This window comes from Xenopus laevis, chromosome 2L (assembly GCF_017654675.1).
Source record: "Xenopus laevis strain J_2021 chromosome 2L, Xenopus_laevis_v10.1, whole genome shotgun sequence".
Taxonomy (NCBI): Eukaryota; Metazoa; Chordata; class Amphibia; order Anura; family Pipidae; genus Xenopus; species Xenopus laevis.
In genome coordinates this window covers 179282294-179301176 of record NC_054373.1, presented here as the reverse complement: position 1 = coordinate 179301176, position 18883 = coordinate 179282294, and the positions used below count along the sequence as shown (strand labels likewise).

The 18883-nt window shown below is 39.5% G+C and overlaps 1 protein-coding gene across 1 annotated transcript in view; it reads left to right on the top strand.

Moving 5' to 3' along the window:
• Nucleotides 1–18883, top strand: part of LOC121400067 (NADPH oxidase 4-like) — a 128209-nt gene that overhangs the window by 21968 nt on the left and 87358 nt on the right. The window contains 3 exon segments of the mRNA XM_041582725.1: nucleotides 80–164; nucleotides 9001–9098; nucleotides 16146–16173. Of these exon segments, the coding sequence (XP_041438659.1) occupies nucleotides 80–164; nucleotides 9001–9098; nucleotides 16146–16173 (211 nt within the window).

Below are 18883 nucleotides of genomic sequence, written 5' to 3'. Positions count from 1 at the left end.
CCGGCCCAGTCCGACCCCATGTAGAGATTTATATGGGTTTATGGTATCTGTGACACACATCATTTTTCTCTTTATAAAGGTCTGGAGCAGGAAAACCAGAAGGATGTTGGACAAACACAGAACATTCCATGCTGCTTGTGGCTTCGCAATATGTTTATTTTCTGGTATGGACTTTTCTTTCCATCATTTTTTCCCCATTTTTATCTTGTGAACGCACTGCAAATAATTTAATTATTATTATTAATAACATATTGCGCAGTGCTGTAAAATGAATGTGCTTATATAAATAAGTCACGTGAATTGCATACATAGAAGATACAGAGTTACATACATAACGACTAGTTCTGGTACAAAAAGGTGAGGAAGGCCCTGTGTAAAAGAGCTTACAATCTAAGGTAAGGTCAGAAATAGGTCAGAAATAAGCAGGTGAGAGATGTAGCATATGGTTTATATATGGTATATATGATATTGCATTTAGTAGCTAAACAGAATGAGGGTAGGCTTCTCTAAATGACTCAGTTTTAAGAGATCTTTTGAAGGCAGAAAGTTTAGGAGAAGTCGGACAGACTGTTCGAGAAAATTCCAGAGGAGGGGTGCAGCCCTTGCAAAGTCTTGAGAAGGTAATGAGAGAAGAGTTAAGGAGCAGTTCAGTAGAGGAGAGTAGTAAGCAGTTGGGTGAGTATCTACAGAGGAGTCCAGAGATTGTCACGTACGGCTCTCTAAATTCAGAACAAGTGCTAGGCTCCCTGGTCAATCTTCTGCCTTTAACAGCTGCTTTTGGCTTTGGTAGGAGCCCTCAGCTACTCAGATGCCACCAGATCTTAAACTTGAGAGGAGCCACGTAATGTTCTGAACTGGCACAGGGGCACTTATGTTAACAAGGTTGGATGGAAGGCAACAGTTCAAGGAGTAGACAAAAAGCATAGTCAGGCAGGCCCGGGTCCGTACAGACGGAGTTCAAACAGGGTCAGACAGGCCGGGGTCGGTACAGGCAGCGTTCAAGAGTAGTCAGGCAGGCAAAGGTCAATATCGGCAGAGTTCAGAATAGTCAGACGGGCAAGGGTCAGAATTGTTTGAGTTCAAAATAGCCAGGCAGGCAGGGATCAAAACAGGAATATAAACAGACTAAACACTTCCCAGGAACTAATGAGTTAGACCTAACAACGGACAAAGACTTCTAACCCAAAGCCCCTTTAAATAGTTTAAATCTCGTGCCAACGTGTGATGACGTCACCATGCTCGGTGCGTAAAATGCAGAAGTGCGAGCTGCGAGCACCATAGGAACATTGCAACTAGGAAGAGGCAATCCCGCCGGCCCACTAGTCCACCAGGTATGTAACAAAGCTTCTGATGAAGTGACATTCAGTATGAAACGCGTAAAGCTGGTTCCCCTGCCTGCTCACATGTTGTGTTTTAATATGGAGCAATAAAGAATTACTATTTATAGAAGTTCGGTTTCCCCTATTCTGTTTTGAGGATGCTTCCATACTATCAAGTTTCCTCTGATGTGTACGTCCGCAGCCAGAGCGGAGATGATGGTGCATTCCGTCATCAGGTTATACAACCTCTCTATCAAGTGCTACAATGGTGTTCACCCTCACGCTTCTCTGTTACAGAGATGTAGGAGGGACTTTGAAATGTCAGGGTCATTAGTGTGAATTTTATTCTGAAAGGTAACAGAACCAGTGCAGGGATTGCCAGAGAGGCATGTAGAGGAGGAGCGGTTGCTGAGTGTATGAGTCTCATGGAAGTGTTCATTATGGACTGGAGAGATGACAGTTTCTGGCAGGCCAATTAAAAGAGAGTTACAGTAGCCTAAACGTAAAATGACGAGAGAGTGAATAAAGAATTTTGGTGGCATCTTGGGTGATAAATGATGGTATTTTGGATATGTTCCTTAGGTGGAAGTGACATGATTTAATAAGTGACTGGATGTGAGAGTGAAGGACAGGGCAGATCTCGGATAACCCAAGGCACGGCCTGGTATTTTATACAGAACGTAAGCAGTAAAGGGATGTTACCGATGAATTAACACAATTGTTTGGCAGTATCTACTTTAGGAATATTTTGTGTTTCTCATTTAGACACAACTCTGTTATTTCAGTGGTCACTAGTAGATCCACCAATTGGAAATATCCAAATGAAACATGGAAGAGTTTGCAAAGGCTTTACTTGATTCACTGCAGTCATATTTTTAGTTTAAAGGGATACTGTCATTTTTTTTCAAAATGAATCAGTTAATAGTGCTGCTCCAGCAAAATTCTGCACTGAAATCCATTTCTCAAAAATAGCAAACAGATTTTTTTTTTATATTCAATTTTGAAATCTGACATGGGGCTAGACATATTGTCAATTTCCCAGCTGCCCCTGATCACTGAGACACATTCAGTTACATTGAGAATGAAAACAGCAGCCTGCCAGAAAGCATTTCTCTCCTAAAGTGCAGGCACAAGTACATGACCAGGGGCAGCTGGGAAACTGACAATATGTCTAGCCCATGTCAGATTTCAAATTGAATATAAGAAAATCTGTTTGCTCTTTTGAGAAATGGATTTCAGTGCAGAATTCTGCTGGAGTAGCACTATTAACTGATGCGTTTTGAAAAAACATGTTTTCGATGACAGGATCCCTTTAATGTCTCTTAAACCTTTTTATACATCTCATCGTCCCGAACATACCCTCTCTCTCTCTGCTCATTCTGTTCGTCAGCAAACAAGATGTGAGGTTGACATTAGAGAATAGAGCAGGTGGGAAGAATTATAAGAGGAAAAAGAAATCATTGCCATGGAAACAGTCATTGTCAAATTTACAATTACACCAAAGACTTTTATTTCTTAATCATAGGTTGTACCATGTGTATATATATATATATTTTTGTTTTTGGATTTGAATGTAATTTTTCTTGGAAGTTACACAACGCCTTACTGATCACCGGTTTGTAAAATATTATTATTAATGTATCTGTATTTTATGCATGTTTTAATGAAGCAAGAAACTGTAATTACTAATTATTAATATGGCAATAGTGACCATAATATTATATATTGTAGCGGTTATTTACTAAAGCACGATTTTTTTCTAGTCAAACTTTTAGGGGCAAAAACTAGAATTTTTTTGTGAAAACCCCCCCACAATTTTTCAAGATTTATTATACCCCGATGCTGCAAAAAGCCAGAATCTGAAAATCTTGTATCTCGAAACGGTCAAGGTCAATTGAAGATATCGTTTTCTGCACTGGGTTTGGCCCAATAATCCAAAAATATGGGTTTTCAGCGATAACCCTAAAAAATCGAGCGATTTGGGTGTAAACTCCGAAAAAATTTCATGATTCATGTTTTTGCTCGATTTATAAATAAATGAATAATGAAAATAAGGTAAAATTGTGGATGGGAGTTTAGTTGAGCTTTCTTTATTAAAAAGTGATATAAAATCAGATTTTAGTAAATGACCCCCTTAGTGTTTGGTGGTTGAAAAAGAAACTCATACAATGGGTCATAAAAAGACTCTAAATTTAATTGTAATGTAATTGTAATTAAACCGTAACACCTTAGGCACTTGTATCTTCTTTTCTCTTGCCAATTTGCACCATTCTTTCCTCCATTATTCAAGTTATGCTGATTTATACTAGTATGGGATCCGTTATCCGGAAACCCGTTAACCAGATAGTTCCAACTTACGGATTCCAATAGACTCCATTATAATCAAATATCCAAATTTTTATAAATCATTTCCTTTTTCTGGGTAATAATAAAACAGTCGCTTGTACTTGATCCCAACTAAGATATAATTAATCCTTATCGGAAGCAAAACCAGACTATTGGGTTTATTTAATGTTATATGATTTTCTACTAGACTTAAGGTATGAAGATCCAAATTACAGAAAGATCCATTATCCAGAAACCCCAGGTCCCGAGCATTCTGGATAACAGGTCCCATACCTGTTCAACGTTCATCTTTTCTCGACCAACTTTTTGTCATTTCTTGTCCCTGCTGCTGCTGCTGCTGCTCTGCTTCACTCCTGGGCAATGACTTTTAGGGATGTAGCGAACTGTTCGCCGGCGAACTAGTTCGCGCGCAACTTCGACTGTTCGCGTCCGCCGAATGTTCGTGAACGTCGCGCGACGTTCGCCAATAGGCGTTCGCGTCAAAAATCGTTCGATCCATTCGACCTTCGATTCCTTCGATCGCTAAAATCGAAGGATTTTCGTTCGAATCGAACGATCGAAGCCATTGGATTGAATGAAATCATTCGATCGAATGGCTTCGATCGTTCGATTCGAACGAAAATCCTTCGATCGACGATTAAAATCCTTCGATCGTTCGAATCGAATGATTTTCGGATGTTCGAAGTTCGCGAACAGTTCGCGAACTGTTCGCATTTTTTGCCGGTGTTCGCGAACGGCGTTCGCGAACACATAAACGGCAGTTCGCTACATCCTGATGACTTTAAAGTGATAGTGACACCTCTAGTTTTGTGCTTAGATCTCTACTTTGATGGCAATAATAACTATTAATCACAAAATGATTGATGTAAACCCACAATTATAGTAAAATATATTGCTTTAAAAAACACTCCACTTCCTCATATGTAGAAGGATAATACTCCCTGTAGGGGCGAGTACTACTGCTTTCAGCCTCTCTTATCTCACACCCACTCCTGCAAAAATAAAAGCCTCCTCTTTCAGAATATCTCCTCTCCCGCACTGCTCAGGTTTGTTTGTTTTTTTTTTCAGATGGTGCTTTAAACTCATTCCCTCTTACTAGGTCATATATGCGTGTCCCTTTCCTGCCCGTTTGAATTTCCTGCACTAATCACCCTTTCCCCACTTTAGACCGGGCAGGGGGCGGGGCTGTGTCATATAGGGGTGTGCCCGTGACATAGAGGGGCGGGGCCATGACAGATTGGCCGATCGCCATTTCCTTATTTGGAAAACTGGGCAGGATGTTTTGACCCGGGCAGCCCTTCCAAATACCAGGCTGTCCGGATCAAAACCAGACCGCGATTTGTAAGGCCTGGGCCTAGGTGGCAAAACTTTAGGGGTGTCATGCCGCCCAGCTAATTCCTAAGGAGCACTGGGGACTCAAGCTCCCCAGTGTTTGGATGCTTGAGAGCGCGGCGTCGTGTGGGGAGGTCCGGGCGGTGCCAGCGATAGGAACATGCTCCGGCGGGCGCACAAGAAGCACCCGGCCACTGCGGCCTTGGGGCACTGGCCTCCCAAAATCCAGCCCTGGTCAAAACCAGACAGATGCCAAACCTACATCTACTCCGGCTCTGGGGATTAAAACATACCTCCCAACATTTTGGAAGTAAAAAGAGGGACAAAAAATTTTTTTCCGCACGTAGCGCAGCAATTTTATGACCACACCCCTTTCTGTGGCCACACTCCCTAATTACCATGTTTGTTTTAACAAAATTTGGCAGGTTATGAAAGTTTGAAAATATTTCTCCTTATCTAAACTGTGTTTTTGTGTCTCAAAATTGTTACAAAGTATCTTATTTGCACATGTTACCTGTTCTGGGCTCTCTGCTAAAAGCCAATTAAGTGAGAACTTTGTTTCTTTTTCTGGCTGTTCAGTGCAGAGAAAAGAGGGACTTTCCAGTACAAATGAGGGACTGGCGGGTTGAGCTGTCAAAAGAGGGACTGTCCCTCCGAAAAAGGGAGAGTTGGGAGGTATGATTAAAAGGTTAATCTTAAGCAGTCCTGGCACAGATCATTCTGTTTTTTTGCAGTGAAGGCAGGCAAGGGCCACACATAATGAAGTAAGACAGAATAAGTTAAAAGCACCATCAAAAAAATGAGCAGCACAGAGCGGTGCACAAGAGGAGTTTTGCAGTGCGGTGGAGCAGCGGAGGATTGTTATTGTATAGTCACATACCTGAACATGAAAGGAAGAAGCTGTACTGTGATAAGGACCCTGAGTGGCTATGTAGTATAAGCCCACAACACCATTTAACTGTGCTGCCAGATTCTTCCTGTCAGTCAAGCATTTAACTTCCGGCCTTGCAGCTCTGATTGACGAGCCCCTAGGGGCCATAAGAACATGTCGGAGTCCGGCACTCTCTTAAAGGAGAAGCGACCTATGTCCAATTTACATACAAAGAGGTCACATTGAGGAAAATGTTCTAAAGGACATATTGGCATATTTTGAAGAATTCAATTATGCTAAAATCTGAGAAGTGTCACTATCCCTTTAAGAGTGCAAATCAAGTATTAAATTAACACATTCCTTGGCCTATTTAGCTGCCTTCGCGTTTCCAGAAATATTAATTTGCAACCTATCTATACTATTAGCTTCCCCCAAACTCATTTTGTCTCGTATAGTCCTTCCCTGTCTCTTCTTTTGATTGTAATCTATTCCAGGATGAATTCTTCTGCTGGATCTGCAGTCTTATCGGATGCATTAATTCCCTGTATTTATTACACCGACGAGGTATTAGCATGTAGGAAAGGGAGAAGGTTTCAAGGGAGGAAAGTGTAATCCTGCTTCTATTTACACTATCTGCTGTGCGCAGCTTAAACGCAAAACTATTTTGTCAGCCATCATTACTCAGGACAGTAACAAGTTGCTTATGTGATTGTGAAGAGTGAAATAATAAAGAAGTTTCTAAAACAATGGCAAGCGTAGTGATTTTAGAGAGTTCTCACTTTATTGCAGTGTTGGAAATGATACAGGAGGCAAAGCACCCAACATCTCTATGTTCACTCCATGAGAACCATAAAACCATGAAGACTTCTCTGTCAGTAGGTGGAGATCACTTGAGAAGACATAGACAAGCATTGCTGACTGATCCCAACCCACCAACTGTAGGGTCTTCCCTGGTCAAGCAAATTGCACGAGAGGAAAGACCCAAGAGGTCCATAATGTGTAATGCTATGCTTCTCAAATATAATTTAGTTTTCCAGTGGATTCTTCTACATGTCTAACCTGGTCAGTGAGTTTCCATTCAGATGAATGTGGGAACAGTGGTTCTTCTGAGAGGACAAGTCAAGGTGACCTTGAACCATTACCCTAAAGAACATCTAGAAAAGACTGGTGGGTGCAGGGGTCCCTTTGGGGGTGCGGGGGCCCCTACCATGCCCCACACCCCCCTACAAGGGTCCCTGCTATCCATCCTCCCTTGAGTGTGTGTAAATTAAACCTTCCCTCGGCGCATCGGGGGAGGGAGATCATTGGCCTGGGGGAGCACCAGCGGGGTTTGGGTCTGGGCCGGCAGTGCCCACCGGGTTTTTCCCGGTCCCCAGTCCGACCCTGAGAACAGCACTTCATTTTTCATTCCAATTAATTATTTTCAAAATATGATCCTTGGGATGAGTTTGAGTTTAACATCCAGAGACTTTATTGTACCCTCATAGCATTTCAATAGGTTGAAACAATTACCTGTTCCCTTAAGCTGCTACATCAGCTACAGTAATTTGAGGCTTCCTGATCTCATAATGTTATAGAGAAGTTTCCATTCTTAAAGTTAAACTGTGTTTATGAGTTGCTAAGGTTTAAGTGAAGATTGGCTTAACAGATGGCCAATGGCAAGTTTCACGGAGTATCCATTTTCCTTCTCAAGTGGTACAAATGCTTAACTACTTGTTAGTTAATTCAATGGGAACTGGGTAGATATTAACCTTAGTGGAAGCAACGGTAAAATATTAAGCTTGTGGGTAATTGACTTACCCTTGGAAGGCATACCTAGGATAGTCATTAGTTGATATAGTAAGACATTGTCAAGTCATTTACATTTTTGGAATGGTAGTGACATGTTGAGGAACTTGAGAAATTCTACACATTGTTCTGGTTTGTGAATATACTTAAATGTTTTATAGATCTATTGTGTAAAAAAATTCATAGAGTTTAGTATATATTCCTTCCTTATCAACCGGTAAGTCCTAAAGGTGCCCATACATTTTCTGCTTGACCAACTGTTCTAAGAAGCCCTCTATTTATTTTATTATTATATTACCTTGATCTCCCCAAAACATCAAACCCTACTAACAGCCAATCTGTAGTCCACAATCAATGCCAAGCAGCAATTACAGGTATAGTATCCGTTATCCGTCAACCCGTTATCCAGAAAGCTTTAAATTACGGGAAGGACATCTCCCATAAATCCCATTTTAATCAAATAATTACATTTTTTAAAAATTATTTCCTTTTTCTCTGTAATAATAAAACAGTAGATTATACTTGATCCCAACTAAGATATAATTAATCCTTATTGGGAGCAAAACCAGCCTATTGGGATTATTTAATGTTTAATTGATTTTATAGTAGACTACAGATATGGAGATCCAAATTACAGAACAAATTCCATATGCAGAAAACCCCAGGTTCCCAGCATTCTGGATAACAGGTCCCAAAACTGAGGATGTATATATGAAAGTAGAATGAAATATAAAAACCAAGTCATGTCCCTAGTAGACATTTTTATCACACTCCACAGTGAATGTGATGAGGCAGGCTGTATAGACTTTATTTGGCCACCACCTGTAAGATCAAACCAAGCAAAGACCCGCTCAGTTTGGTGACCAGGTCAGACCAGATCTTTACATGTATAGTCAGCTTTACTCCTATTTTATATATGTTATTTTATAGACCAGAGGTCTCCAACCTTTTTTACACATGAACCACATTCAATTGTATGAGTTGAGGAGCAACACAAGCATGAAAAGAGTCCCTGGGGTGCCAAATAAGGGCTGTAAATTGGCTATTGGTTGCCCCTATGTGGACTGGCAGCCTACAGGAGATTCTGTTTGGCACCTGGTTTTTATGTAACCAAAACTTGCCTCCAACGCTGGAATTCAAAAATAAGCACCTGCTTTGAGGCCACTGGGACCAACAATCAAGGGTTGGTGAGCAATATGTTGAGCCACTGGTTGGGGATCACTGTTATAGACTCTCCGTTAGCATTAGAATGGAACTTGGCATCTACCATTGGAAGTCAGACATTTTATGGTGCTGTGAAGTTTTCTATGAATAGCATGTGACTTGTATTCCGGGTTTTTGCAGCTGTACATGTTGGAGCTCACGTGCTCAACGCGGTGAACTTTTCAGTGAATTACAACCATGAATTTACTGCATTAAATGTTGCACGCTACAAAAATGAGGTAGGTGAATTGTTAATGTGTGTTTTGACTTCTTTGATGCATTTATATCGATGTCGCACCATGGCATTGCTAATATAGGGTTATGGCAGACAAGTCTTGATGATCACTACAGGGGAAATGTTTAGTGACCTCTAACCCTTAATGATGATAGATGTGGAAACTGAGTATCACACAATGGTTTCTCCACCCATTTGATTTCCCCCTAAGATCAGAATATTGGTGCAATGGCCAATATTAATTAAAAAAATCTCCATTATCTTAGGGGACAGGCTGAGTGTAGACAGGCTAAAGGCCATAGGCCAAGAGATGTCTACATACTTAGTAACATAGTAAGTTAGGTTCAAAACACGTCCATCAAGTTCAACCTTTGAAGTTTATATATAACCTGCCTAACTGCAAGTTGATCCAGAGGAAGGCAAAAAAAGCCTCTCCAATTTACCTCAGAGGGGGGAAATTTCCTTCCTGATTCCAAGATGCAATGGGACCAGTCCCTGGATCAAGTTGTACTATGAGCTATCTCCCATATCCCTGTATTCCCTAAAAAGCCAACCAACCCCTGCAGAAGAGGAAGACAGAAGAAGTTACTCATGTTGAATAAAAGGAGACTGGGACAGAGTCTAATAATGGGCCAAGGTCTGGGCAGGCAGCAGGCAAGGCTGAATCTCATAAAAAGGCCAAAGTTGGAGAAGCAGCAGGCAAGACAGGATCCAATAAACATGCCATATATCAGAACCAGAAATTTATACAACAAAAAGAGCATTGGGCAGGGATTTAGGAACCAGGACAGGAACTCAGGAACCAGGTAGGGAATCTGAAGCTCAATAAATCATAGTAGGATGAATCTCAGCTTAGAAGCTTAATGACCAAGCAACTGCTAATAGGTTGAGACAGGCTTATTGTAGACCCCAAATTAAACAATTAGGAGCAGCTGGTCTAAACTAAGAGGTGGATATAACAATGTCAGAATTAAAAGACTTATTAGAGCTATTAGAACCATTCAAAAGGGCACGTTCACAAACCTCCTTGTGGCTCAACAGAAAAAATGAGGTCCAGGTACAGTTATGGGATCCATTTTCAGGAAACCCATTCTACAGGAAGGCTATTTCCTATAAACTTCATTTTATCCAAATAATCCAACCTTTTAAAAAACGATTCCTCTTTGTACTAGATCATAACTAAGATATAATTAATCCTTATGGGAGGCAAACCTATTGGGTTTATTTAAATGATTTTCTAGTAGACTGAATGAATATGAATATCAATGAATATCAAAATTACAGAAAGATCCATAATCCAGAAAAAACCCAGGTTCCAAGCATTCTGGATAACAGGTTTCATACCTGTACATGGGTAGGTCCTTATAACTATTTATGTTTCACTACCATGAGCAGTATCTATTTTTGTACCCTTGTATTCCTTATGCATTAATGATTCCCAAGCCTACGGTATTCACTTTCGTGCCACCCACCTCTTGCCCCTTCTCTATGCAGTGCTGCAGAACGTAGACAGTGATGCAACCTTCTCTAAACCATTGTAGAAGTCATGAATCAGGGTGCAACCTGCAAATTGCATCTGGGTTTGGGTCAAAAGTGCAAAAGACAGAACACAACAATATAAAATATAGTTTGCAACACCTCGGGCCTTATTTATCAAAGCATACCTCCCAACTGTCCCTTTTTCGGAGGGACAAGTCCCTCTTTTGACAGCTCAACCTGCAGTCCCTCATTTGTACTGTAAAGTCCCTATTTTCTCTGCACTGAACAGCCAGAAAAAGAAACAAAGTTTCTAACTTAATTGGCTTTTAGCAGAGAGCACAGAACAGCTAACAGGTGCAAATAAGATACTTTGTAACAATTTTGAGACACAAAAGAGCAGTTTAGATAAGGAGAAGTATTTTCAAACTTTCATAACCTGCCAAATTTTGGAAAATTAACATGGTAATTGGGGGGTGTGGCCACAGAACGGGACGTGGTAAAAAAAAAACGCTGCGCTACGTGCGCAAAAAAATTTTGTCCCTCTTTTTACTTCCAAAATGTTGGGAGGTATGTCAAAGTCCGAATTTATCTGACTATTTTAATGAAAAAAGTCAGACCAAACCATTGGACCATATTTGTTATTAAAAAAATCACAATTTTATCGGTTTGGGGACAAACACAGAAAAAAATCAAGCGAAAATTCGAATCGTACAATTTTTTCAGATTATTTCCCCGATACGCTAGGTTTTTTTCAGACTTTTCCCCCGAATCCCTTGATTTTTCTGGACTTTTTCCCCAAAATTTTTCAGATTTTGTCTGAAGAGCTCAAAATAGTCGGATTCTCGGGCTAATTCCAGCGCAGACCACAGAAACTTCCAAATAAGATCGGGAACCCTCCCATTGACTTGTATACAAACTCGGCAGGTCTGAGATTCAAATTCGGACTCCATCCTCTAGGTTTAATCAATCTCGAAAAATTCGGGGTTTTTTTCCCACTAAAAATTCGGATTTTCAATAAAAAAGAAAAACTCAAAATTTTTCGAGTTTTTGGAATTCAGACTTTAATAAATAAGCCCTTCATGTTGCTTTGATATGGGTTTTCATTATATCATAAATCTATTAATGTTCTTATGGAACCAACAATGTTTTTATAAGCAACACCACTAACATTACTGCACTTTCTAACGGTCTTTAAATAATAGAATCAACATCTTACAGTTGCAAAGTTGCAAGGCTTGAAATGGGTGGTTCAACTTTAAGTTAACTTTCATTATATGATAGAAGGGCTACGTCTATTCAACTTTTCAATTGGCCTTCGTTATTTCCTTGATATAGTTTTTGAAATATTTGCCTTCTTCTTCTGACTCTTTCCTGCTTTCAGATGGGGGTCACTGACCCCATCTAAAAATAAATAATGCTCTGTAAGGCTACAAATCTATTGTTGTTGGTACCTTTTATTACTCATATTTCAGGCTGTTACCTATTCATAGCCCAATCTCTTATTTAAATCAATGCATGGAGAGCTGCTGAATAAAAAGCTAAATAACAAAAAACACATATAATAAACCAATTGCAAATTGTCTCAGAATATCACTCTCTACATCATGCTAAAAGTTAATTTAAATGTGATTAGCCCCTTTATTGTTAAACATTGTTAAAAGTCCTGTGACCTCTATCATAGTAGAAAGTCAAAGTCCATGGGATTCCCAACACAGACAAAGTCCTATTACTAACGAATACTGTGTGCAGTAATCTACTCCTCATGTACTATAAGGATAATACATTCTTTATTGTTAGAAGGCACTTCTGAGTATATATATATATAAAAATTACAACTACCTTGTGACTTTACATGGGCACAAGATTCCCCTGTAGCTTCTAACATCCAAATAAATGAAAGCAGGATACACATTATCCAATATATTAACAGCCGCTGAATCATTCTGCATTTCTATCGGCTGGAATTACAGAATAATCTCACACTCCATTACATATGCAATTACATTCTGTTTGGCTTATTTACTTGTTACAGTTTAACAGATAAAGCAACTAAACCCGTTTCTCTTCACTAAGTTCATGCACACGAGTCCCGAAAAGCTATTATTTTATGAGATTTATGTAACATAAATATTCATAGGGAACCTGGAGCCCTAAATTAAAAAAGAACTTCCCTTTGGGCTCCCTTTAAAACATCTTTGTTTGCATCCAGGGTCATCCTTTCTAGTAAGAAACCTGGGGGTCATGTCTTCTATCTTCTCATCGCAACAATTTCTTTCCATCTAAATAATTAGAGTCAGAGCTACATAGATGGTCTCCATGAAAGAGGTTGAAGAACTTGCTCCCTTGATTCTCCTAGAATGGAGCAGGTGCAGCGGAGATACAGGTACATGTCGAAAAATCATTATAGATGGAGACCAATAACAGAGAAAACAGTAGCAAAAGTATTTATAAAAATGATAAGTTGTTTATTAGGACATGTTAAGCCTCATGCATTTCGTGCCAATGGGTACAGTACTTACTTATAGTTCCCATTGGCATGAAACGCGTTAGGCTTAACATGTCCTAATAAACAACTTATCATTTTTTATAAATACTTTTGCTACTGTTTTCACTGTTATTGGTCTCCATACCATAATGATTTTTCTAACTTTGACAACCCGTAGACTGGGGTTCATGTAGTGAGATGCTACTTCTCTCAAGACCTTTTGAAATTTCATTTAAACATTTTAGAAACAGAACTTTACACCGTTCACACTCATTGGTTGGAGATACATGTTCACTGTTTGCGGAAGGGGGAGGTTGGCGGCACATTGGCATTCCCTAGAATGGAGCTGGTTTTCTTTTAGAATGCACAAACTGGGGAACACATAGTGATATAAATGCAGGGTTACCTTTAACCCACGTGAGCAATGTTCTGCACCTTGCATCAAAGCACTGCTTGCACCAATAGTATGTGCACAGCATGGACCCTAAGTGGTGCAAAATTGCAAAAGGCTCTAGCACTTGTACTATGGGTAAATGAACCCATGCAGATTTAAAGGGAGTATTTGCAATGCATTTCTGGAGCTTAGGGGGGCCTAATATTAATAAGTTCACTACCAGGTAACCATAATACAGAAGGGACCGCTCTAATAATCAATTGCAGCAATTGCACATGCTTCACTTAATCATTTAAAGCTTGAGACTCAGAGTTGGAGGCTTTGGTTTCCTTTCTCATCAGTCCTGACAAAGCCACTTCTTAATTTATATGGGTACAGTGATTACTTAGGATCATATTTTCCAACGGAAGGACCCTTATTGAACGCACTTAGCTTACCCAGTGATAATACTTTGGATGAAAAGTTAATCATCACTACCCTTGGCACTTGCTTCATTCTTTCGATGTCTGGATCCAAGTTTCCCTTATATAGATAAGTGGCTTGTTTAGTGCTTGATGGTCTGACATTGGACTAGAGTCTCCACCTTTCTGTTATAGGAAAGCCGGGCAGGAGGGCAGGCAACTATGTCATGGGGCAGGGCTGTGACATCACAAGGGTGGTCCAGTGATATCATGGGGCAGGGCTATGGTGTGGCAATGGGTGATTGGTCAGTAAAGCAATAATTCCAGCAGCACTCCGATATGTGAATCAATGATTATTTATTCATACCATTAGCAAAGCGACGTTTTGGGCTATTCCAGCCCTTTATCAAGCTAAATGCACTGTGTAACAACATACTTAAATAAGTGATTTAGGGGGAGGGGTTACACCCTGGTTCCCACCTCCCAGTGTGGGACACAATTCCCAGCATTCCCAGTGAGAATATCCAAAAAATTTGTGAATCAAATGCAATAGTGGTGAATAATATAAAAACAGTTAAAACATTTATATTATAACAAATGTTAAAACATATATATATCGTAGCAAGTGTTAAAAATGTAAAGTGCTCAGTGTTCTTGAGATTCCAAAAAACTCAAAGGTTCGAAAAAAGTCCAGAAGGATCATCTGGTTCCAATCATCCCCCAATAATCCATGTGTTGTGCAATTGTGCCACTTTTGTATTAAAAAGCGGATTAGCAGATAAAAAGATAAAAACATTCAAATTCTGTTGCCATTTAAACATTTACATACAGTATGCTCAACATCTGGAGTGCTGGGTACCTACAGTTGTCAAGACACCAGCAAATCCCAGGATAGGAGCAGTAAAATTCTATAAGACAAAAATATAACGTATTTTGCATTAAATCAGTATCACTGGGTATACTACATGGGTGATTGGTCAATTACAGTGTCAATCTAGGCAAATCCTGCCTGGTCTTTCAAATTTGGAAAACTGGGCAGGCAGTTTTAAGCTAAACAGCTCTTCTGAAAACTGGGCTGTCCAGGTCAAAACCTGACAGCTGGCAACCCTACATTGGACACATATTCCTGTGGCAACAAAATTAACTATTGGAAGTGCTGCTGTCTGGGCCAGTGAGCTGCTCAAGACCTGGGATGCTTCCAGATAATGGGTCTTTCTGCAATTCATACCTTAAGTCTACTAGAAAATCATGGAAACATTAAATAAACCTAATAGGCTGGTTTTGCTTTCAATAAGGATTAATTATATCTTAGTTGGGATCAGTCTACGGGGGACAAGTTTCTGTAATTCCGATCTTTCTGGATAACTAGTTTCTGGATAATAGATCCCATACCTGTAGTAGGAAGGTTAAGGCTATGATTTCAAACATCCCACCCAAAGCCCATATACCATAGCTCAAAATAAAATAAAAATAATTAAAATTTTTTTTTTAAAAAAAGTATAGTGTCCACAAAATAGCAATATAAATACAGGTATGGGACCTGTCATAAAGAATACTCTGAACCTGGGTTTTCCAGATAAGGAATCTTACCATAATTTGGATCTTTATACCTTAAGTCTACAAGAAAATCTACAACATTAAATAAACCCAAATAAGCTGATTTTGCTTCCAATAAGTATTAATTATATCTTAGTTGGGATCAAGTACAAGCTACTGTTTTATTATTACACAGAAAAAGGAAATCGTTTTTAAAAATGTTGATAAAATTGAGACAGTAATTTGGAGCTTTCTGTATAGCAGTTTTCTGCATAATGGATCCTATACCTGTGCCTTTTAAAAAAAATCTACACCGCATGTTTCCACTGTACAGAACAGTATTTAGCGATTCTAAACTGTAAAGCAGAATCCTTCACAAGCCCCCGTCTGAAAGGCAGGACAGATACGATTTACAGCATCACATAATCGGAATATTAAATAAAAGTGCTAAATTGGTGGCTGTTCCTTTTGCTTATTACTGCAACTGAGCTTGGAAAGAAAACAAACACAACGCTCCTCTTAAAACTCTCATTTTTCAGGAGGCACATGGAAAAAACAACTCTGGTCACATTCTTTATCCCTGAACTGATGGAAGATTGGATTCCCGAGTGTCTGATAAATGAAGATTCATAATCTGAAATGAGTCATTTGTCGTTCACTAGAGTGTTGTTGTGCCTTAGTCATTCTGTTCAGGCCGTTTAAAGAATTCAAGACTTGCTTCTTCATTTGAATATATTTCATGTGTTTTCATTTCAGGATCCCAGAAAAATCATCTTCACTTCTGGTAAGTCTAAATCTTTTCTAAATAACATTACAGAGTCCTTGTGCTCTTGGGTGGGAGAATCACTTTCCCCATTTTAATGGAAACCTTCTGTTTTGCATATAGACCACCTTTGTCTTGGTCTTTTGGTCTTCCATTAAAAGACCACCTTTTTTTTAATGGAATGTTTTCATGACAAGTAGAGAGACAGTCTCAGGTCTAGTTACGCGTAGCAACCAATCAACATGTAGCGTTTATTGGTCTGCTGGGAAAATCAGGAAAGTTCTACCAATGTGTGGGGGCATCAACACACCAATGCAGTCCTTACTCACAATTTCAAGCCTGCCCAATAGATATCTGGCCAAGATATCAATCATATAGGAAGTTCCAAGGCCAGTAAGAAGCCAATTTGGTCTAGAGGGGTTAGACACGGAGGGTTGCACTTTTATACTGTTCGCAAGCCCTCTCTGCCCTGACCAAAAACAGATTATTCAGAAATGGGGAAAATGCCCATGATGGAACACACAACACAATATTTCAGGTCAGCAAACTGATCCTTCATCAAATGATGGAACAGACCTGAGGGTGTCTATGAAGGGTTTTGCTCATCCAGGTCTTGGTATATCTAGTAGAAGTCAATCTTGGAAGACGTTTCACTATCTGGGCAGCATCTTCAGTTTAACTGACTGGTATGGGAAATCATGGGCATACAAACTCTTCCAATAATCACAATGGTGCATAGAGGTGACAACTAAACTCACAGAGGTTGTGAATGCTGTGTAGTTAGTGCAATAGTTACCCATGTGTCATGCCACTCAAAGACACTGGTGTTACTTGTGAGTAGAGATGGGCGAATTTCTCCCGTTTTGCTTAGACGAAAAATTCACAAATTTCCTGAAAAATGAGCAGAAAATCTTGAAATCTGAAAGTTCAGGAAAAAAACGTGAAATTCTAAAGTTTTAACGAAAAAATCAATTCAAATGTTTTTACAAGTAAATCGAGCAATGTGAATGTTTTCACCAAAAAATCGAGCAATTCGAACATTTTCACGAAAAAATCTAGCAATTTGAACGTTTTCACAAAAAAATCATGAAAATTGGAATCTAATTTTCACGGCAGATTCGGTAAAACGCGGAAATTCACTCCGAATTCGTGCCAGTCGAATTTATTCGCCCATCACTACTTGTGAGAGTTGCATGAATGGAGGTGTGAAGTTTTGTGAAAACGCAGAGGTGAAGATGTTAGAACAGCATTGTATGTAACAGACGGGTGGTGCTCAACAATTATCTTTTAATAACGCATTCTAAAACTGGATAATGGATCATTTAGTGGATTAGAATTAAATTATGACTGTGAATAAAAAATAAAGAGTCATAACTTTTATAGGGTGCAAACAAGTTCACAGCTGAGCAATTTTTGTTTAAGCCTCATTTAAGGTGCAACTTTTTGTCTAAAACCACTTATCAGAGGTTACAGATATATGAAATCACTTCAGTATTAGTCATACAGTGATCGTTCCAAAAGTATCTAGGGCAATAATTATATTTTAATCTGAAATCTTACCTAATGTGACCTTCAAGCTGGGTCTCCATATCTAGGAATGCAAGTGGGCATTGTCTACAGATCTACCTATTACTGCTCTACAAGCTGGGCACACAGGACACTTACCTGATCACTGGGTTGAACTCAGATACAGAGTTTGGCATCCGCAAGGGAGGATTAGTTAGGATAGTGTGGTTTGCACTGCACTTCTCCTGGTTGTTCCTAGTCATTGGTATAGCATGAATTGAATGGCCTCTCAAGGATGCCTGAAAAACCTGATGCCATATTGTCCTGACTGATTTCCTGATCCTGAACTTTGCTTCGGTATAATGGTAGAAAGGATCAGCAACCCTGATGATAAAGGTCATGTAAAAGTGCCATTATGGGCACTGACTTTTATTTGGAAAAAGTTCTACCAAAATCATGGGAATCATGGCACCGCAAAGTGGTCTCTGTATGAGCTTCTGTTTCTGAAGATAAAGTAGTTCAATGATTTTTAATTGGCTCGTTGTTTAGTGTGTTGATGCACTAATGATCTTGCCATTTGGTTTCTTCCCCCTTTCCGTGATGGCTTTAATATCTTTGCTTGAGCCTAAAGTTCTTTCTATCTGGTTATGTTACATACTATATTTCAAAGAGCACATGTCGACTACTTTATTAGGCTTGGTCACTCCTCCAATTGAGGTAGACCAGTGATCCCCCACCAGTGGCTCAGAAAACAACATGTTGCTCACCAACCCGTTGGATGTTGCTACCAGTGGCCTCAAAGCAGGTGCTTATTTTTGAATTCGTAGCTTGGAGGCAAGTTTTGGTTAGATTAAAAATGTGTTCTGCCAAACAGAGCCTCCTGTAGGCTACAGTCCACTAAGGGGCTAACAAATAGCCAATCACAGCCTTTATTTCGCACCCCAGGAACTTTTTTTCATCTTGCTCCCCAACTGCTATTACATTTGAATGTGGCTCACGGGTGAAAAAGGTTCGGGACCTCTGCCTTAGAATCTCAGTAAGAGTTGCAGTTGTAATGTGAAATGGGCTCAGAACACCTAAAACCTTTGTCATTGCCATTGTAACCTATAGAAGCATTGTAGCCAGTCATCCAGCATTTAAAAAAAAAATGTGTCAGAAAACTACTTTCAGGCAGAAATTATTTATTTTATAATGGCCAAGACACATTGGGGTAACTACCAATGGG